Here is a 16,354-nt window from a genome sequence, read left to right as displayed (position 1 = left end):
TGGCCGGGCAGCGCCCAAGGTCACCCCCACAGCCACAACAAGGCAGGAGGCGCCGCTGGCCCCCCCCCACCCTCAGCTTGGCCCACGAACAGACAGAGCCTGGGTGCCGCGATAGAAGTTTTATTACAGAAGTTTAATGGCACTGCAGAAGTGAAATAGTCGTTAGAGCCCTAAAACCCAGCCTGAAAAATATACATTTGACATCTATCATAACCCCCCAGCGCAGGTCTGGTCTCAAAGCAGGAAAGTAGTTTCTCTTCAGTAAGAAAATATATGTTGCTAAATGAAAAATATACAGTTAGAAGAGTTACTGGCTCGCAAGTTGCTTGTTTGGGGGGTTAAACCTCTACCAGCTGCAGAGCGTAACAGGTTCATCCGCGTTGAAAAGAGGAAGAGGTATTGTGTATACAAAAAAAGGCAGAGTTCAGGTACGCTGATGTGCTCGGTCCCATTAAGAAATGGCCTTGGCTTCGGGCAGGAACGCTTCCCAGTACTTCACCAGCTGCAGGGAGGAGAGAGGCAGAGTTAGGGGCAACTAGTGCTTTGCCAGCACAGTTCAAGCCCAGAAGTGTTTTAAGGGGGCAGAAACCCCTTTACAGGGCACAGACCCCATCAAAAGGCATCGAAGGGGACACAACGTCTGTCTTGTCACCCTGCTGCAAGCCTGTGGAGTTCATCCCTCCCACACATGGGGACCAGAGCACACACTGGGGTTCACGCTTGAGTGGGGTGCGAGCTCATGCTGCTGAGATTTGAGAGGCAAAACCACAGCAGGGGCCGAGGCCACTCACCTGCTGCTGAGAGGTTAACAATGTCTCCAGGTACTTAGTGACATGGTTCCTGAAGTCCCTGGATTTCTCTTTCTGGAAAAGATGGGCACAGGAGTGAGCACAAAGCTGAAAGAGCCACCAAAACCCTTCGACTTTTGTGGGGGGAAAGGCCATACCACTAGGTTTTCCCTGTTCCTCCCGGGGCTCCGTTGGACAATCTCTGCTGCACACACGAAGCAGCAGGAGATGATGAGGACAAGGCTCAGCTCTGGCCAAGGCTGATAGCTCAGAGAATCTTTGCCCACCCACCCTCATTCCAATGGATATGGACAGAAGTCTTCTGCCAGGCACAAGGCATCAACTTTGCCTGCAGCAGTTATGTCCCAGCTCACACATCTGGATCCACCAACACTGCCAACTGCTGTGCTGGGAGGAGGCTCAGGAGCCCAGGTGACCCTTGGCCAGCCCAGGCTGCTATTCCCCCCAGCCAAGGCACATCAAGGCCAACCAGCCGGAGACCTGCATGCTGAGGACTGAGCCAAATGTACCTCAAACCGTATCACTTCCTTGCGGATGACAGTAGAAATCCGTTCGAAGTCTCTTTCGTACTGTGTCACACGAGACTCCCACTGTGGAGAGAGGAAGTGTGCTGTTTTCAGGGAAGGGGAGGTGAAGAAGCTCTCCCTCCCCTCCATAAGCTGTTTTGTAGCCACGACTGCTCACACAAGGGATGCTGCTGGAGCAAAGCCCGGCATTTCTGGTCCTTGCTGCCATGGCAAGCTGCATCCCCTGTCTGTGGGAAGCTCAGCAAGGGAGCCACAGGTGAGACCGCAACCAGCCCCTCCTGCAAATTCTGTGGCTTGATGTGGGGCCTGCTCAAGGTCAACTTATCCTTCGGCACAAGCTCGGCAACAGATACCCATCTCTTCAGCTCAGAAGATGTCCTTCTTGCTGCTCAGCAGGAAGAAGCTGAGCAGAGGCCCTAGCACTCCTCATTCCCTACCTCCGAGATCTCCTCCTTGGCCTGCTGCAGCTTGTCAGGTTTGTTGGCCCAGAGCAGCCTGGCCTCCATCTCCCTCTTCTTCTGCAGCATGGTCTGGGCATCCTGCCACCGCTGCCAGGTCTTCATGCGCTGGTCAAAGGCTCCCTGGAAGGAAGGAGCAGGGACTGAGCAGTGGCAGCTGCAAGGAGCTCTGCTGACAGTTACAACCACACCTTTGGCAAGGTGGACACCAGAGCTGCGTCCTCACTGAGGTCCTGGAGCCATCTCAGCCAGAAACCAAAGCTCAGCCAGAAAATGGACTTGCTTTATGAGCAAAAAAGCCCAGGTGCAACATGCAACCTCACGGTCCAGGAGCAGCTCTCTGAGACTGCCCTCCCCTAGGGTTTGGCAGGAGAGGCACTGGAAAAGACCCAGCTATGCGAGCGGCTCAGTACAGGCCTGGATAGGCCTGAGGCCACCGACTGAGCTGGCAGCATCCCAAGCATGACGTCTAGCCTGTCCCCAAGCTCTGTTCCTGGCCTGTTTCAGCCCTGTCACCGGGAGGGGTCAGTACAAGGAGCTTCCCCCACCTGTCCCACACTGGGTCTCCACCAAAAACTCCTGCCCACAGCTCTCGCTGGCTGCACAGCATGCTCCTGCACTGTCTTGCCAGCATCTGCCAGGAGGCCAGATGATTTCAGTAGGCTGGCAAATCACCTGCCCAAGCAAGGAAGACCCATGACACTTCTAAACACGCGCAGCCAGATGCTGGGGAACAGCTTGAAAAGCAGAAAGCCATGCTCAATAGCCTGTTCAGGAGGACAGAGCAGGCAGGAGACAGGTAGCGTCTGGGCAACACTGGGCTCCTTACCAGAACTCCCCAGGTAACTCCCCTTTTGCCTCCAGCACTATCAGAGGTCTTGGTTCTGCTCTGCAGTGTGGGGCCAGGTGGTGATTTGTTAACCAAAACCAATAAAGTTATTATTGCCTTGGTAGGCAGGACACTGCGGGATACAGAAGGGAGGAGACCAGAGAACCCTGGTTGTTGTAGATAATTGGGCTAAAAACAGACTTTGCAAGGTTGAAAAACAAGAAAGCATAATTGAGCTATTTGGGCAAGCGGAAAAGCACTGCCTCAACGAGGCAGGGGTATAAAAGGGATTGTGCTTAATAAAGTGACCTCATTTGGCACCTTAAAACAAGGTCTGTGCCTCAATCGCTACACCGCAGCACCCACCACACCTTCCAGTACAGACTGCCAGCAGACCAAGGAGGCTTGTGCCTACTCACTGGGCTGCCTTCTGGCCTCTGCAGCATCCAGAAATGGCACAGGGAGAAGACAAGTCAGAGGTAGAGCTGCCAGACTCACTTGGGACAGGTTTCTTTCAGCCTGTGTACCAGGCAGGCTGCATGGACTTGAACACTCATGCTCTCCCCAAGCAGGTGCTTGGCAGATCTATTTGCAACACCCAGATCACTGTTCACCAGCTCACAGCTTCCACAGTAGCTGCAGACTTCACCTCTGGAAGGGCTGAGGTCACCTACAAGCCATGAACTTTCTCCACTTCCTTCTCAGAGAACAGCAGCACAGTCAGGCCTCACTTTTTCAATTTAACCCACTTCAATGTGTGCACAACTGGACAAGATGCAAGTTTTGCCCTCTGCCTGGAGAGATCATGGGTACGTCATGCCCTGTGCTTGCATTTAGAAGACCTCCTGGCACTAAAATCTGTGCCGTGACCAGCAGCAGAGCTTGACCCAGAGAAGTGCTTACCCTCACAACTGAGAGGAGGCGGATGTAGTCTCCCAGGAGCTCAGCCAGAAGGAAGAAGTCATTGTTAGCCTGTTCCTGGTGTAGCTGCTCAATCTTCTCTTCCACCTCAGCCAGCTGGGACAACGCCCGGGACAGGGCTGTGTTGTCCTCCGAGCTCCCCAGCATGGCCAGGCTCTTTGCAAACTGGGCTGTGTTCAACGCTAGCTCTAGCGAAGGGAATGAGAAAATCAGCCAACGGGCCTCACTACACCCAGTGCTGCACAAGTAAAGCCCCAGCCCAGAGTTCAGCCCATGGAGCTGCTTCCCTGTAGCCCCAGGAGACATTGGCTGGAAGAGCCAGCACCGTCTCGGTCAGAGCTGGCAGTTCTGCAGCATGGGAGGAGGAGGGCTAGGCAACTCCAGCCAGGAAGAAGGGAAGCAGCGAGTTGGAGGACAGGCATAGCTTTGCAGAAGTCAGCAAAAACACACAGAGAAAGAAAACCATCCCTGCTCCCTGTCAGAGGACGGCTTGGAAATAGTAAGGAGATCAGCTCTACTCAGGTTTGCTACAGCAGCCTCCATCCTGCAGGACACTGCTTCAACACCACCATACAAAGCTTGTCGGGTCAGACAGAAGAGGTGGGATTACTGTTCCACTTCTGCCTGCCACAATGAAGAGACCAAGCACCCTTCATAGCAAGGAAGCACTGCCACGTCTTCTCAGAGTGCTCCTAGGACACCCATGCGCTGCCTGAGGCTTCACTGCTATCGGCCAAGCTACAGAGCAGGCAGTACCACACTCCTCACCTTTCCTGTGGTTCACTAGCATCTCAACAACAGCATGCAGCTTCCGCAGCCGCTGGTCCTCGCATTCCACCTCCTGCAGCTTCTCCTCGAACCACTGAAACGGGTAAACCCAGAGCTGATTCCAACAGACTGCATTGCTGCAGGGTGTCCTTGTATCCTGCTCCCAGAGCTTGACCTGGGGAGAGCTGGCAGCTCTGGAGCGAGGACAAAGACAAACCAGAGGTGCCCACACACTTACTATGTCCGATTCATTCATCTTGATGGTCATTTTGCTGACAGCATCTGTAGCTTTGTTGAACATCTTCAGTATTCCTGCTCCACTCAGGGTCTGGGTGCCTACTGCTCTTGGTAGCTATAAGGAAACAGAGAAGTTTGACTTGTCAGACAACAAAACCAGCTTGGCAAACAGCCACAGCAGTGGCATCGTATTCCTGTGTGGGTCCCTTGACAGGCAGGGTCTCTGCTCAAAGGACCAGCCAGACACCGCCTGAGCAGTGGCACAGCTCATATAATATTTCAAATAACGGGGCTGGAGTGGGTTTCAAACAGATGAGTTCCTAGACCTTCTACATCAGCCAAAACTGTTTTGCAGATGGAGCTGCAGCAAAGGTGTTTCCATGATGTCTGCTGCTACACCAGAGCTCTCCAGCACAGCGTTAGTGTTGGAATCACTCCTTCTAGGGTTTCCCCAGGGCTCAGCCTCTTTAAGACTGACTCCTCCAATTCAGATACACAGTTGGGCATGGTCACGCTGTCCTTGGAAGAGCATGATTCAGCACAGAGCCAGTGCTCCCTTGACACCTGGGCATCAGGGACCTCCCTCACCTCCAAACAGCAGGCTACGCACCATCATGAATTTCAGAGACCAGGGACTACCCGTGTTTTCAACCCCACCACAATGTAAGCAAGCCAGGACAGAGCTCGTTATCATAGAATCAAAGAATCATAGAATCACCAGGTTGGAAAAGACCCACCAGATCACTGAGTCCAGCCATTCCCATCAAACACTAAACTATGCCCCTCAGCACTTCGTCCACCTGTCCCTTAAACACTTCCAGGGAAGGTGACTCAACTACCTCCCTGGGCAGCCTGTTCCAGTGCCCAATGACACTTTCTGTGAAAATTTTTTTCCTAATGTCCAGAGTATACAGTGCTTAGATGAGCACTGACATGCAGAAGAGAGTTCTGTTCTTGTCACCACTGGTTAAGAGCTCTTACGGGGTCCTGCTGCCTCTCATCAGGCTTTGAAGCGTGATGTCTCGCTAACTCCTTCTGCACTCTTTCCTTCTATACTCCTAAGGTACTTGTAGCTATGTTATTCTGCACTACTGACCTCCTCCTTTTCCAAGAACTCCCTGACGTCAGGGTCCTGCAGCATTGTTGGATGGCTGACCACTCTCCGTAGGTACCTGCAAAGAGGAATGCACCCAGAGTTACTCTGGTTGTCACAAACCTGGCTGCGAGCCATCCCCGTGACCTGTTAGGCGCTCGCAGTTTACTCCAAAAGGTCATTTCAGTAGCTGGGTCTCAGGCCCAACTCATTCTGCTGTTCTCATTCACCCACAACTTAGAGATCGAGTTGTTTCTCACCCAACCTGCACTATTTGTACCACTTCTTAAAAATCCATATTTTTGGGCATCTGAGACAACTCAGTTCTCTCCCTGCCCTGCCAGTGGAATTTGGTCTGATGTAGGCCAAATACCAGCTGGGCCTTTTGAAGCAGGAGATTGTTTTAAGAGTCAAAACAACTCTCTGCAGCTGCAGCACTTTGACAGCTTCCAGGCTGGCTGCAAACCTGGAAGCAGATGTTTTTTCTGTCACAGGGAGGAGAGGTCAGATGCTTCTCGCATGAGGGGATAGCTGCTGGGGCCTGTACCTCTCTAGAGCAGCCCGTCTTTTCTCTAGGAACTCTGCAGAGGAGGAGTCTTCTTTCCCAACTTTCACTTTGGTCATTCCTAGCACAAAAGGAAGATGCAATTAATGAATGAGCTGCTTCAAACCCAACACACAAGGCAGCACGGTCTGTTACAACACACAATCAGGGTAACAGTAGAGGAGAGGCATTGTACAAGAGGGATTTGACTTTGCATCAGCAAGAGCTACTTAGAAATTTAACATCTTCTTATGCCAAACATCCAGCAGAAGTCAACATCCAAAAAGAAGCAGAGCAATGGCAGGCAAAACTGAAAGGGCCACAGGTCTGGACTCAAGTGAACAGCCACTCAGCAGCAGCATGGCAGATAAGGTTTTACTCCAAATCAAGCAGATGTAGAGGCATTTGTGAACTCAAATAAGGCTTTAAACTCAGAGCTCCAAGTATGGAACCAGGGTTTTGTTATGCCACAGAATCCAGATTATTTTCCACTCCTGCCTCCCAGGGCTGCTGTGCAGCTTCCCTCTCAGCTTTGAGGCCACAGGCAAGCCTGTCCTACAGGCAAAAAGCTCGCAACGGAAGGACCAGCTTGGCTGCTCTGCACATCTGCCACTCACCTATGAGACTCTTCTCAGGTGGTGGAGGAACGATGAACCCATTCTGGGCATGCTTCTCCAATAGCTTCTCATAGAGACCTAGAAAGTCACTGAACCTCCTTTTCACTGAGAACTGCTTGCTCCTGAACATTGGCATGCTCGTCTGAGGGAAGAGACAAGACTAGGATCAGACTCACTCAGGGAAGCTCACCCCTGCATGCACAGCCTTGCTGGCACTGTCTGCTGTTACTTCTGAGGTGAAGTGGGACAGTTTGAGCTCTGCAAGATGTGAGGAACGAACAGAGCAAGCTTCGGCCTGGCTTTTTAGCAGCTTAGCTCCTAGCAGCTCTCCTTGGACCCAACAGCAGCATTAATCCCTCTAAGTAACAGAGCAGCTGTTACTGCAGCCACAGGCTGCTTGGTAAACTCTGCCTATTGCCTAATCCCATCATCCCTGCTCCCCACAGGAACTTGGATTGCTGTCAGGCCAGCCGTTAAGACCTTAAAGGGCCATCAGTGGCTTTTGGCTGTGTTTGCAGAGCAGGAGAGGAGGCTAAGAAGTCCCCTACATCCTCACACACATCAGCTCCAGCCCACAGATGCTGTATAGGTAGGAACAGCTTTTTGTAGAGCTCAGAACAGTACCCTGAAGCTCCACGCAGGGCAGCAGCTGCAGAAGGTTCAATTTCTTGCAACTAGCTCAGGAGAACAGGTCCTGACACGAAACCGGCTACAGCAGCAGCTCTTCACACAGAGTAGAATTCAGGTCAGTTTAATCCGATGTGACCCTCAGCACAGAACCACTGGCAACAGCCTCGGTGTCTCTCTAACCGATGCCGTTCCTGCTGCTCTTTCTGATGCTGAGCATTGCTATCAGCCAGGATTACAGAGAGGTAACTGGCTGAAAACACAGCCTCCTTTCCAACAAGTTCAAAATCTATTTCTCAGCAAGGCTTATCCTTTGATCTGTAGAGGCAGATTATAACTTCTGAATCCATCTAACAAGGAATTCAGACCTCCTCTCTATTCAGGTTACCACTGGCTTGGCTCAGATAGGAGAGTTCAGCTGCCTTCAGTCATGGAAAAATAATGACACCCACCCTCAAAAGCAATGCATTAGACATACCTGTGTTGACACTTTGTAGGCTACATATGCATTCATACCATCTCCTATGGAAAACAGAAACAAGGCATCACTATCACAAGACCAGCTCTTTTCACCACCACATGAACGCAAAGCACAATGGTCCTGCAGTGCCCTGGCCTGTGCCTGCCTTGGTGGTTCTGTTTTTTAACCCAACAGAGCCCTGGATCTTCACAGAAAACCACAAGCGGCATCTTGCTGTGGGACCGTGGCTGCATTTCCCCAACCTGACTGCTCATTTCTCCTTTCACTTCCACCAGCAGACAGCACCGTCGACAATCAGGTGCCTGGTACACTAACAGCATTTGGGCCGGCTCCACGCATCTGCTCAGTGACAACAATTCAGTAATTGTATGGCACATGAAGCAGTCTATTCAAGGGACAGATATCAGATGGTCTCTGGCTGCACATGGCCAGACTCTGGAACATCACAGGCAGTTTTCTCTGGCTAACACAGAAATCCCTGTTTGCCAGAGGGAGGTTTACCTGGCAGTCCAACTGAAGGGCATCCTCAGAGGTCTGATCCCACCCTTAATACATCTCTAACATACAAGTCAGTGCACCTCCCAGCTCCACAGATCCTGAGCCACAGAGGGAGAACAAGCTGCCACATGTAAGGCTGCTCCGCTGGCCGGGATCAGATGTTACCTTGGGTCCTCTGCATTCCAGGAACAGCCTCGTAGCTTTGTTGACCCCACTTTCAACAGAGAGAAATCCTCTTGCTCCTCAGTTTGAAGCCAGAACTGCTTCCCCAGCAAGCACAGCTACCAGGGAAGGTGCCAGAGCACGGAGGCCAAGTGACTACAGTTCCAGACACTCAGCTCTGTTACTGCAAGATTCACATTTCATCCTTCCAGAAAAAATGCTCCTGGCTCCCTGCCTTTGAGGTCCCTGGCTTTCCAGAACCTGCTTCTGCCTCGCTTGTTTGCAACCCAGGCATTTTGCATTGTGTAGCTTCATTTCTCCTAGATGCTGGAAGAAGCCTTTGAGACATTACTCCGGGATCGTATTTGTAATTGCAGAGACACTGGAGAGCTGGAGCTGTGGCACGCAGAGGCAATAGTTGCATCCAGTCCCATGGCCAAGCCTGGCTTGTCTGACTGTGCCTCCCCACGCAGGACAGGACAGGATATTAACTCACCAACTTTCTCTGGGTCACTCACTCCTACGGTCAGCTCAAATTTGTCCTCCTGTTCCTCCTCTTCCAGCTGTTTGGAGTAAGTACACAAGGACAGCAAGTTAAAACCAGAAATCTAGACTTCAGTCCACCCCAAACCATTAAGTTCCATACGTTACAGTGAGCCTGGGACATTGCCAAGGTATCTTTGGCACTTCAGTATGGCCAAGGCCGTTCTATAAAGTGCTCAACCTTCTCACTTGTGTCAAGGCTACATGTTCCAAGGATTCCAAACCGCATTTGCCTTTACTACACCGCTGTCTGCACAGGCTGATGTACAAACTGCTTAGCCTTGAGGTGGAACTCTGCAGAGCCTGAGCTCAGGCCCACACAAGACAGTTTCCTTTGGACTCTTTTACATTGTGATTTCAGTTCTCATTTAAACAGCACAATACACTGAAGCCATGCAGGTCAGTTGTGCTGTGCAGGCACAGGGGAGTGGAGAGCCAGGACAGCACTTCCCTTGTCTCCAAAATAGTTCCAGTCTCACTAGAGGAGATTCAGGCCAAATGCCACCTGATTAACTGAGCTCAGCAGCCAGAATACAGGTTCTGCTTGAGGACTCTGCACTCTCACATCACTGCTTCTTCTAAAAACACACCCGAGAACAGTTACACTGCTTGTCCCAACACTGCAGCAAAACAATGTGCTAGAGCTCCGAGTCAGAGCTCGGATCCCCAGGACCAGATCAGCTGTGTGATATCTCAGCTTTGGAAGCAGCCTGGACCACCACGCCAGCCAGAATGCTGTCAGGCTAACCCAAACCCCACTTTAGCAGTATCTCAGGCCATCAGTCTGGGACTGATACAAGCCAGGGCATCCAAATGCCAATTAATGTAACTGCATAGTTTAAGAGGCATGTTTACAACTAAGTAAACAGACGGGTTTCTGCCAATTATAGACTGGAACCAGCAGGGCAAGTTGAAAAGCTCAGAGCAAGTCTCACCTCCTCGTAGCTCTTTGGGGAGTTCCTGGAAGAAGAACTTGCAGCTACTTCTAAGGAGGGGGCAGGATCAGATGCTTTGGCCGGCTCCTTCTTCTGGTTGTTTTGTGCACTGTCTAGAGACAGCTCGACAGTGGCATCTGTCAAGAGAAGTTTGCAAGCGTCAGCCTCTACTTTGAGTTTCTGGAAAGGTGATTGGAAATGTTCATGGGGTCTAGGGATAACAATAGGCTTAGTTAGCAAAAACAGTCCATAAGGAGGACACTTATAAGCACTGGGAATGGGAGGACACCTCCAGGCACTGGGAAGAGCACAACTTCATACATCTTCCCTGCAGTAGGAGCATCTGATCAGCCTGATGGAGAACATTGATCCAATGAACTTCTTATTCCAGCAGAAGCCAGATATCCTCTCCATGCTATGTGCTAGAGAAGCTGCACACTAGAACAGCTAAAGCTGAGCTGGATTTTCACTCAGCAGGCTCCTTCCCAGTACACTTCTCCATCCAGAGGAAGTGAAAGAAGAGCAGGCATCTCCAGAACTGTCTCTCCGATGACTCTGCAAGAGGAGTTCCACCATGCTGGGCTGGGAGAGCCCTGATCCTCCTCGTTTTCCCCTGCCAAGGGGTGTTAATATCTCCTGTTCCTTGGGAATGGCCCCATCTTTCCTAGAGATGTTTCCTCCACCTGCATGGAGGGAGGAGAAGGTAGACAATGAAAGCCCTATAACTCTGACCTTCCCAAAAACACCCCCAGAGCTCAGCGCTCCCACAGTGGACTGGAACACGAGTCAGAGGTAAAGCCCTACAATAGTCCAGAACCACCCCAGACTTGTGGTTCATGTTTAAAAGCAGCTCACTCCCAGCTTGGAGCTCTGAGCAAACATCCAGCAGATGCAGACTCACCTGCAAACAAGTCCTGGTCATCTTGCTCTATGCGAACCCCATTCTCTTTAGAGGTGCTGCTCACAGGGACAGGAGATTCCTTTGTTGGTGCTGTGGGCTTGCTCTACAAGTGAATTAAAAGCACATAAACCAGAGGTTACACTGAGGAATAGCAGCTGGAGGACCACACAGACCACCTTCTGAGCCACTGCCACGCACGGTTGCCACTGTACGTCTCACGTAAGCACAGCAGCCAGAGGACATCCCAGGCTGCTTCCCTCCCACCCACCCTTCAGCTATGATCATAAAATCATGCAATCACAGAACACTTTGGGTTGGAAGGGACCTCAAAGCCCACCCAGTTCCACCCCCTGCCATGGGTAAGGACACCTCCCACTGGATCGGGGGCTCAGAGCCCCATCCAACCTGGCCTTGGACACCTCCAGGGATGGGGCAGCCATCCTACAATCTCTGCCAGCAAGGCTACATCAAAGCAACCAACCCATTAAGGACACCAAATGTTACCTGGAACCTCAGAGCCAGTTTTGACCCTGATTTTTAGGAGAATGAGAGCAGACAGCAGGTCAGAGGGATGGCTAGCCCTAGGCCAAGGTCACAGTCCCAGTCCCTCAGCCACAGGAGCTGGGAAGAGTAGGCAGCAGAGTACACACACGTGCTCCTGTTCAGAGCACCTGTGACACACGCAGCCATGCCATTTCCAGGCTGCACGCCAGTACTAAAGCTGCAGGTGGGCAGCACCACAGAATTGTATTGAGTTCCAAGGGGTGATAGAGAGGCTCAAGGACTTTGCTGCCTTGGCGCTCCTGGGAGCCAGCTTTGTGGAGCCACACGTCTCTTTCCTAAAGACCCCTCACAGCAGAGACAAGGCTGCTGTATCTGGACTCAAGCCAGATGCAGCTTCCGGTGTTTGCAAAGCAACGCTCACAGAACCTTGCACACAAGCATAGTTGTGACAAGCCAGCCACGAGCCTCAGGGCCAGGACTTGCAAACACAGCCCCTTGGGCCAGTAGCTTTACTGGCAGGACCAGACCAGTTGCTGGGAACAGGTCTGGGGATGAGGTGAACGCCCACACAAGAGCTTGGACACCAATCATCCCACCACACCAGACGGCAGAGCTGTTCTGGTATTCCAGCTGCAGGCAAGCACAACAGATGCCAGCACCACAAATCATCCCTCATTTTGCAGGCAGACAAGGAAGGATGAGTTATTCCAAGCAGGGATTGGACAGCAAGCACTATTCTTTAGCATCATCGCGGAGAACAGAACAGCTCTTTGACGGACAGTAAATGGAGCGCTACTGGCAGCAATTCTAAGCTGATAGGCTCCATCCGGAGTGCTCTCTTCATGGAAACCTCATCAGCTCCCACTGCTCCTGAAGGAGCAAAGCAGTGCTAACAGCTCCTGCTTGAGGTGGGTCCAACTATTTGGGTACCTAGAATGTCAATGTCATTTGATGGCGAGTCCTTGGGTGTTTTAGGATGTTTTCCTGGAGAAGAAAGCTGAGACCACTCCCAGTCGGATCAGAACAGCTACAGGCTAGAGCTACGTTTGCTAGTGATGGAGTGGGGAGCAGAGACCCATGCAAACATGATACCCAGAACCACACAGAGTCCTCCAGATTGACCTTCAGCTTGAGTCCAACCCAACAAGAGGGCTGCCACTACTATGGTGTTCAAGTCTCATTTGGATCCTCTGCTTCTGCAGGAGCTCTTCAAGCTAGTAAAGAACCTCCACTCTAAATGGACAAGGGAAGGTGAGTTCTGAAGCTTCCCAGGTCTCCAGCGCAGACAGGGCTCTGCTTTTGTGACGAGTTCTCGGTTTGCCTTAAATTCAGTTTCTAAGACTGAAAGTACCACACTCTGTTCCTACTTCTCCATCTGCTACTACAGAAGAGCCGCAGCCTCTTTTAGAGCAGCCCAGGACACAACATCCACCCTCTCCAAGGCCAACTCAGCGCACCCCAACCATCATGCGCGCAGACAGAAGCTCCCTATGCCCCAATGAAAGCCTGATGCTTCTCCCAGGGAAGCAGACTCCGTGCTAGAAGCGCTGGCAACCCTAGAGAGGGCTGCGCTCATGCAGGGACCCAACCTTCATGCACAGATGAACTCCATCTCTGCGTGTATTTGTGTCTGACCCAGCCAGATGCTGGCAGCTGGGCAGCTCTACCTCACCAGCCCAACTCCCCTACTTCCCAGAGAATGTTTTGCTAACACTCAAGGACAGACAGACAAGCAAAGCTGCTGGGTCACAGGGAAGAGCCAGGCATCAGTTACACTGCTTACTCCAACAACAGCACCAGGCACTGATAAGCTGCTTCAGCTTCACAGACTCCTGCTCCACAAAGGCCACTTTATTTGCGTAAAAGCCCACAGCAGCAGGGATCTGGCCACTCTGGTAGCCTGCGTCTGCCACAAAGCAGCCAGCTGCCCAACACACCCTTCCAGAGGTCCTAAGAAGCTCAGGACCATCACTGTGCCATGGTGCCAGCCAGAGCAACTATCACCTTCCTCCTGCAAGGTCAGGGCTGCACTGTCCAATATTATTTTCAAAACACACAACTGCTGCTTAGTTTTGCCCAGACCGATGAGAGAGTTTTATTTTCACAGTCCCACGCAGGGCAGAATCCAGCCACATCGCCCCATCTTTGCTTTATTCCCTGCTGTGGAGCGAGTACATCTCAAGGACACCAGGGCAGCACCAGCAGCACAGCTCCATCGGAGCGGGACAGAGGCAGCTTCAGCTTTGTGCCGGCAGCAGGAGAAGCTCAGCCAGGCCAGGTCCGTTCCCAACAGCAGGCAGGTTCCCACGGTTTCCTGCTCCAGGCCTCCCTGCGCCCAGCCCTGGCAGAGCACCAGGGCCAGAAAACTGCAGAGAGGAAAAGGCTCCTGGAGAGCTTTCTGCCAGAGATACCAACTCTGTCCATCCACACTGCCAGCAGGAAAACACCCAGGTGAGGCAGGCAGAGGCCGCGGTGCCAGCCCTCACAGGAACATGATCAGCAGCCTCAGCTCGCAGAGCTTGGGAAACCAACCCTTGCACCTGCAGCATTCAGCAGCAAGCCCACTGGAGGAGCCAGCTTTTGCAGTCCCTCTCTTAGAAATCCTCACTTCGTGCAGACACCAAACCCAAGAATCAGAGGCCAGCAGCTGGCTGGGGAGGGATTCACCCTGGGAAAGCACTGGCCAGTGTTGTAACTCTTCTCCTGCCTGCCAGTCGCTGCCTGGAGCAAACATCGGTGCGGCCAGCCAATGCAAGCAGGAATGAATATCAGTGGCCTTCAACAAACAGGGGTTCACGTACATGGGACTGTTGGAAACAGGGAAAAGTCCCCAAACTCTTCCCCTTACACTTCCCCATTCCCACCTCCCTTGCCAGCAGGGGATTTACACAGCACCACAATGACCTGCTTTGTTGAACAAGTGCCACCAAGCCTCCTCAGTCTGTCCTACGGCCAGTTGCGCTGCCACACAGCAGAGGGAGTCACCAAGGCACCGGTGACCCTCCCCATTGCAGGCAGGAGACATCGGATGCCTCCTGTCGACCCATCCCTGTGGTATGGGGGTGTTAGCCCCCAGCAAGCACCACATCAACCACACCGCCACCCTCAAGGGGTCGAAAGCTGACACTGTGGGGAGGCAGACAGGGCTCTTTCCCATGTGGCTGTGCCGCAAAGGCGCTGAGCAACGGCCACTGGCAAGGCCTCGTGAGCGACTCAGACCCTGATTTGAGGAGACCAAGCCACAGGCAGCTGCTCCAGCCCCGTGTCCCCGCCATGCAAGGACATCTCAGGTTCCTTTGAGTTGCTTAGGTCCTACAAGAACAGACAAGTTATAACCCAGGTAGGCACAGTCTAGCCTGGCACAACCCACTCTGCAGTCCCTGCTCCGTGGCCCCGGCTCCCCCCCAGCAGCCCCCACTGCAGCCCCTCAAGGCGGCCCTGGGGCAGGGGGCTGACAAGACAACGGCCCAGCGACATCACCCCCCCTCCCCTTTTCTGCTGGGAGGTTTGGGGGGGGTCCCTCACCCTTTTTTAATCACAGGAAGCCTCCCATCCCCACAGCCCCCGCCCGCCCCGCCACTCACAGGGCCGGTGAAGATGTCCTCGCCCTCCGTGTCGCTGTCGGCCGCGCCGCCGCCGCGGGTGTCGGGGAAGGGCGGCGGCTGGCGGAGGGCGGGCGAGGGGGAGCGGGAGCCGGCGCCGCCCGACGCCATGTTCGCCCACTTCCGCCTGCGCCGCCCGCGCCGGAAGCGGCATCCAGCGAAGGGCGGAGCCAGCGGCTGGCGCGCTCCCATTGGCTAGCACCGCCTCGCGCCCCGCCCCCCCGCGCGGCCAATCAGCGCCTCCGCGGGCTGGCGTTGCTGCGTCCCCATGGAAACGGGCACGAGGTGCACGGGGGCGGGGCGGGACTGTACCATCGCAGCGGGGCGGGGGGGGCTTGCACACACACACACGGCAACGGGCAGGGCCGGGGGGCGTACAGGCCAGAGGGGGGATTGTACCATTGAAACGGCGGAGGGGAGCGTGCATGCACCCCCCGGGCAGCGGGCGGCAGCGGGGGGAGGGTGTGGGGGGGGCAGCAACAGGGACCCGCGGGCGCGGAGCTAGACACCCTCACCGGTCACAGGCTACCAGCGCCCCAGCCACAGCGGCCTCGGTCCCAACGCCCCAACCAGCACGGCCCCGGTCCCCTCGCTGCTGTTCTCCTCCCCCGAGCGCACGCAGCTGCCAGGCCCTCTCGCCCCCCTTGACCCAGATGCTGTGGAGCCTTTGAAGTCCCAACGGAGAGGGTCGCTGTCTCCTCCCTGTGTCAGCAGAGATGGCTGTGGTCACCTCGACCCTCCTCCTACCACCGCAGCCACCTTTCCCTGGGATGCCTGACACCTGAGGCAGCCTCAGTCCCCCTCAGAGCACTGACCACAGTGGCCATGGTCCCCTCAACACCTCAACTGGAACAGCTGCCATCCCTTCTCTACCTAGAGGGCCATATGTTCAGATCAAGAGTTTAGGGGAGTAGCCCAGCACAGAAGCAAGGGTCAGCTTGTCATAGTCAAGTTCCAAGTGGCTTCAGGCAGACACCCAAGGGCACTTCACAATCTTCAGACTAATTGGCCTGCACTCGGCAGAGAGCAGATGTGCTTTATCACTCACCCCTGTAATGTTGAAGATTCCCCCATCTCCTTCCCACAGGCACAGATCTTTCCTTTCTCCTCAGGGTAAGTTCTGACCTCACCCCCATCCCCAGCCCCTTCCTCTCCCTGGGGGCTCAACTCCTCTGTTCCCAGCCACGTGGGTCCCCTGATCCCCTTTCTACTCCCTTCCAAGCACACTGCCGTCTCCATCTTCCTTTACCCTGGGTTCTCTGCTTCTCCTTTCCCTTTGCCATGCACTTGGACCCCCA

The 16,354-nt window shown here is 53.6% G+C and overlaps 1 protein-coding gene across 1 annotated transcript; it reads right to left on the bottom strand.

The window, feature by feature from the left end:
• Positions 1 to 104: 104 nt before the first annotated feature.
• SNX1 (sorting nexin 1) lies at positions 105 to 15,202 on the bottom strand. Its single transcript, XM_069866478.1, has 15 exons — positions 15,039 to 15,202; positions 10,951 to 11,053; positions 10,050 to 10,186; positions 9,068 to 9,134; positions 7,909 to 7,952; positions 6,804 to 6,945; positions 6,190 to 6,268; positions 5,646 to 5,721; positions 4,551 to 4,664; positions 4,313 to 4,406; positions 3,527 to 3,732; positions 1,774 to 1,917; positions 1,319 to 1,399; positions 792 to 863; positions 105 to 502 (listed from the first exon to the last, which is right to left on the bottom strand). The coding sequence occupies exons 1-15, from the start codon at positions 15,165 to 15,167 to the stop codon at positions 452 to 454; spliced, it is 1,539 nt and encodes a 512-aa protein (XP_069722579.1). The 5' UTR covers positions 15,168 to 15,202; the 3' UTR covers positions 105 to 451.
• Between the last annotated feature and the right edge of the window lie 1,152 nt (positions 15,203 to 16,354).

This window comes from Phaenicophaeus curvirostris, chromosome 12 (assembly GCF_032191515.1).
Source record: "Phaenicophaeus curvirostris isolate KB17595 chromosome 12, BPBGC_Pcur_1.0, whole genome shotgun sequence".
Lineage (NCBI taxonomy): Eukaryota > Metazoa > Chordata > Aves > Cuculiformes > Cuculidae > Phaenicophaeus > Phaenicophaeus curvirostris.
The sequence above is the reverse complement of the archived record's forward strand: the minus strand, read 5'-3'. Positions and strand labels throughout refer to the sequence as shown.

Excerpts from the sequence above, each read along its gene's own strand:
- SNX1 (XM_069866478.1), bottom strand. The coding sequence starts at position 15,167 with ATGGCGTCGGGCGGCGCCGGCTCCCGCTCCCCCTCGCCCGCCCTCCGC. Across the intron at positions 4,407-4,550 it reads AGATGAATGAATCGGACATA|TGGTTCGAGGAGAAGCTGCA; the intron begins GTAAGTGTGTGG and ends TACCCGTTTCAG. Across the intron at positions 1,918-3,526 it reads GCCTCCTCTCAGTTGTGAGG|GGAGCCTTTGACCAGCGCAT; the intron begins GTAAGCACTTCT and ends CCTTCCTTCCAG.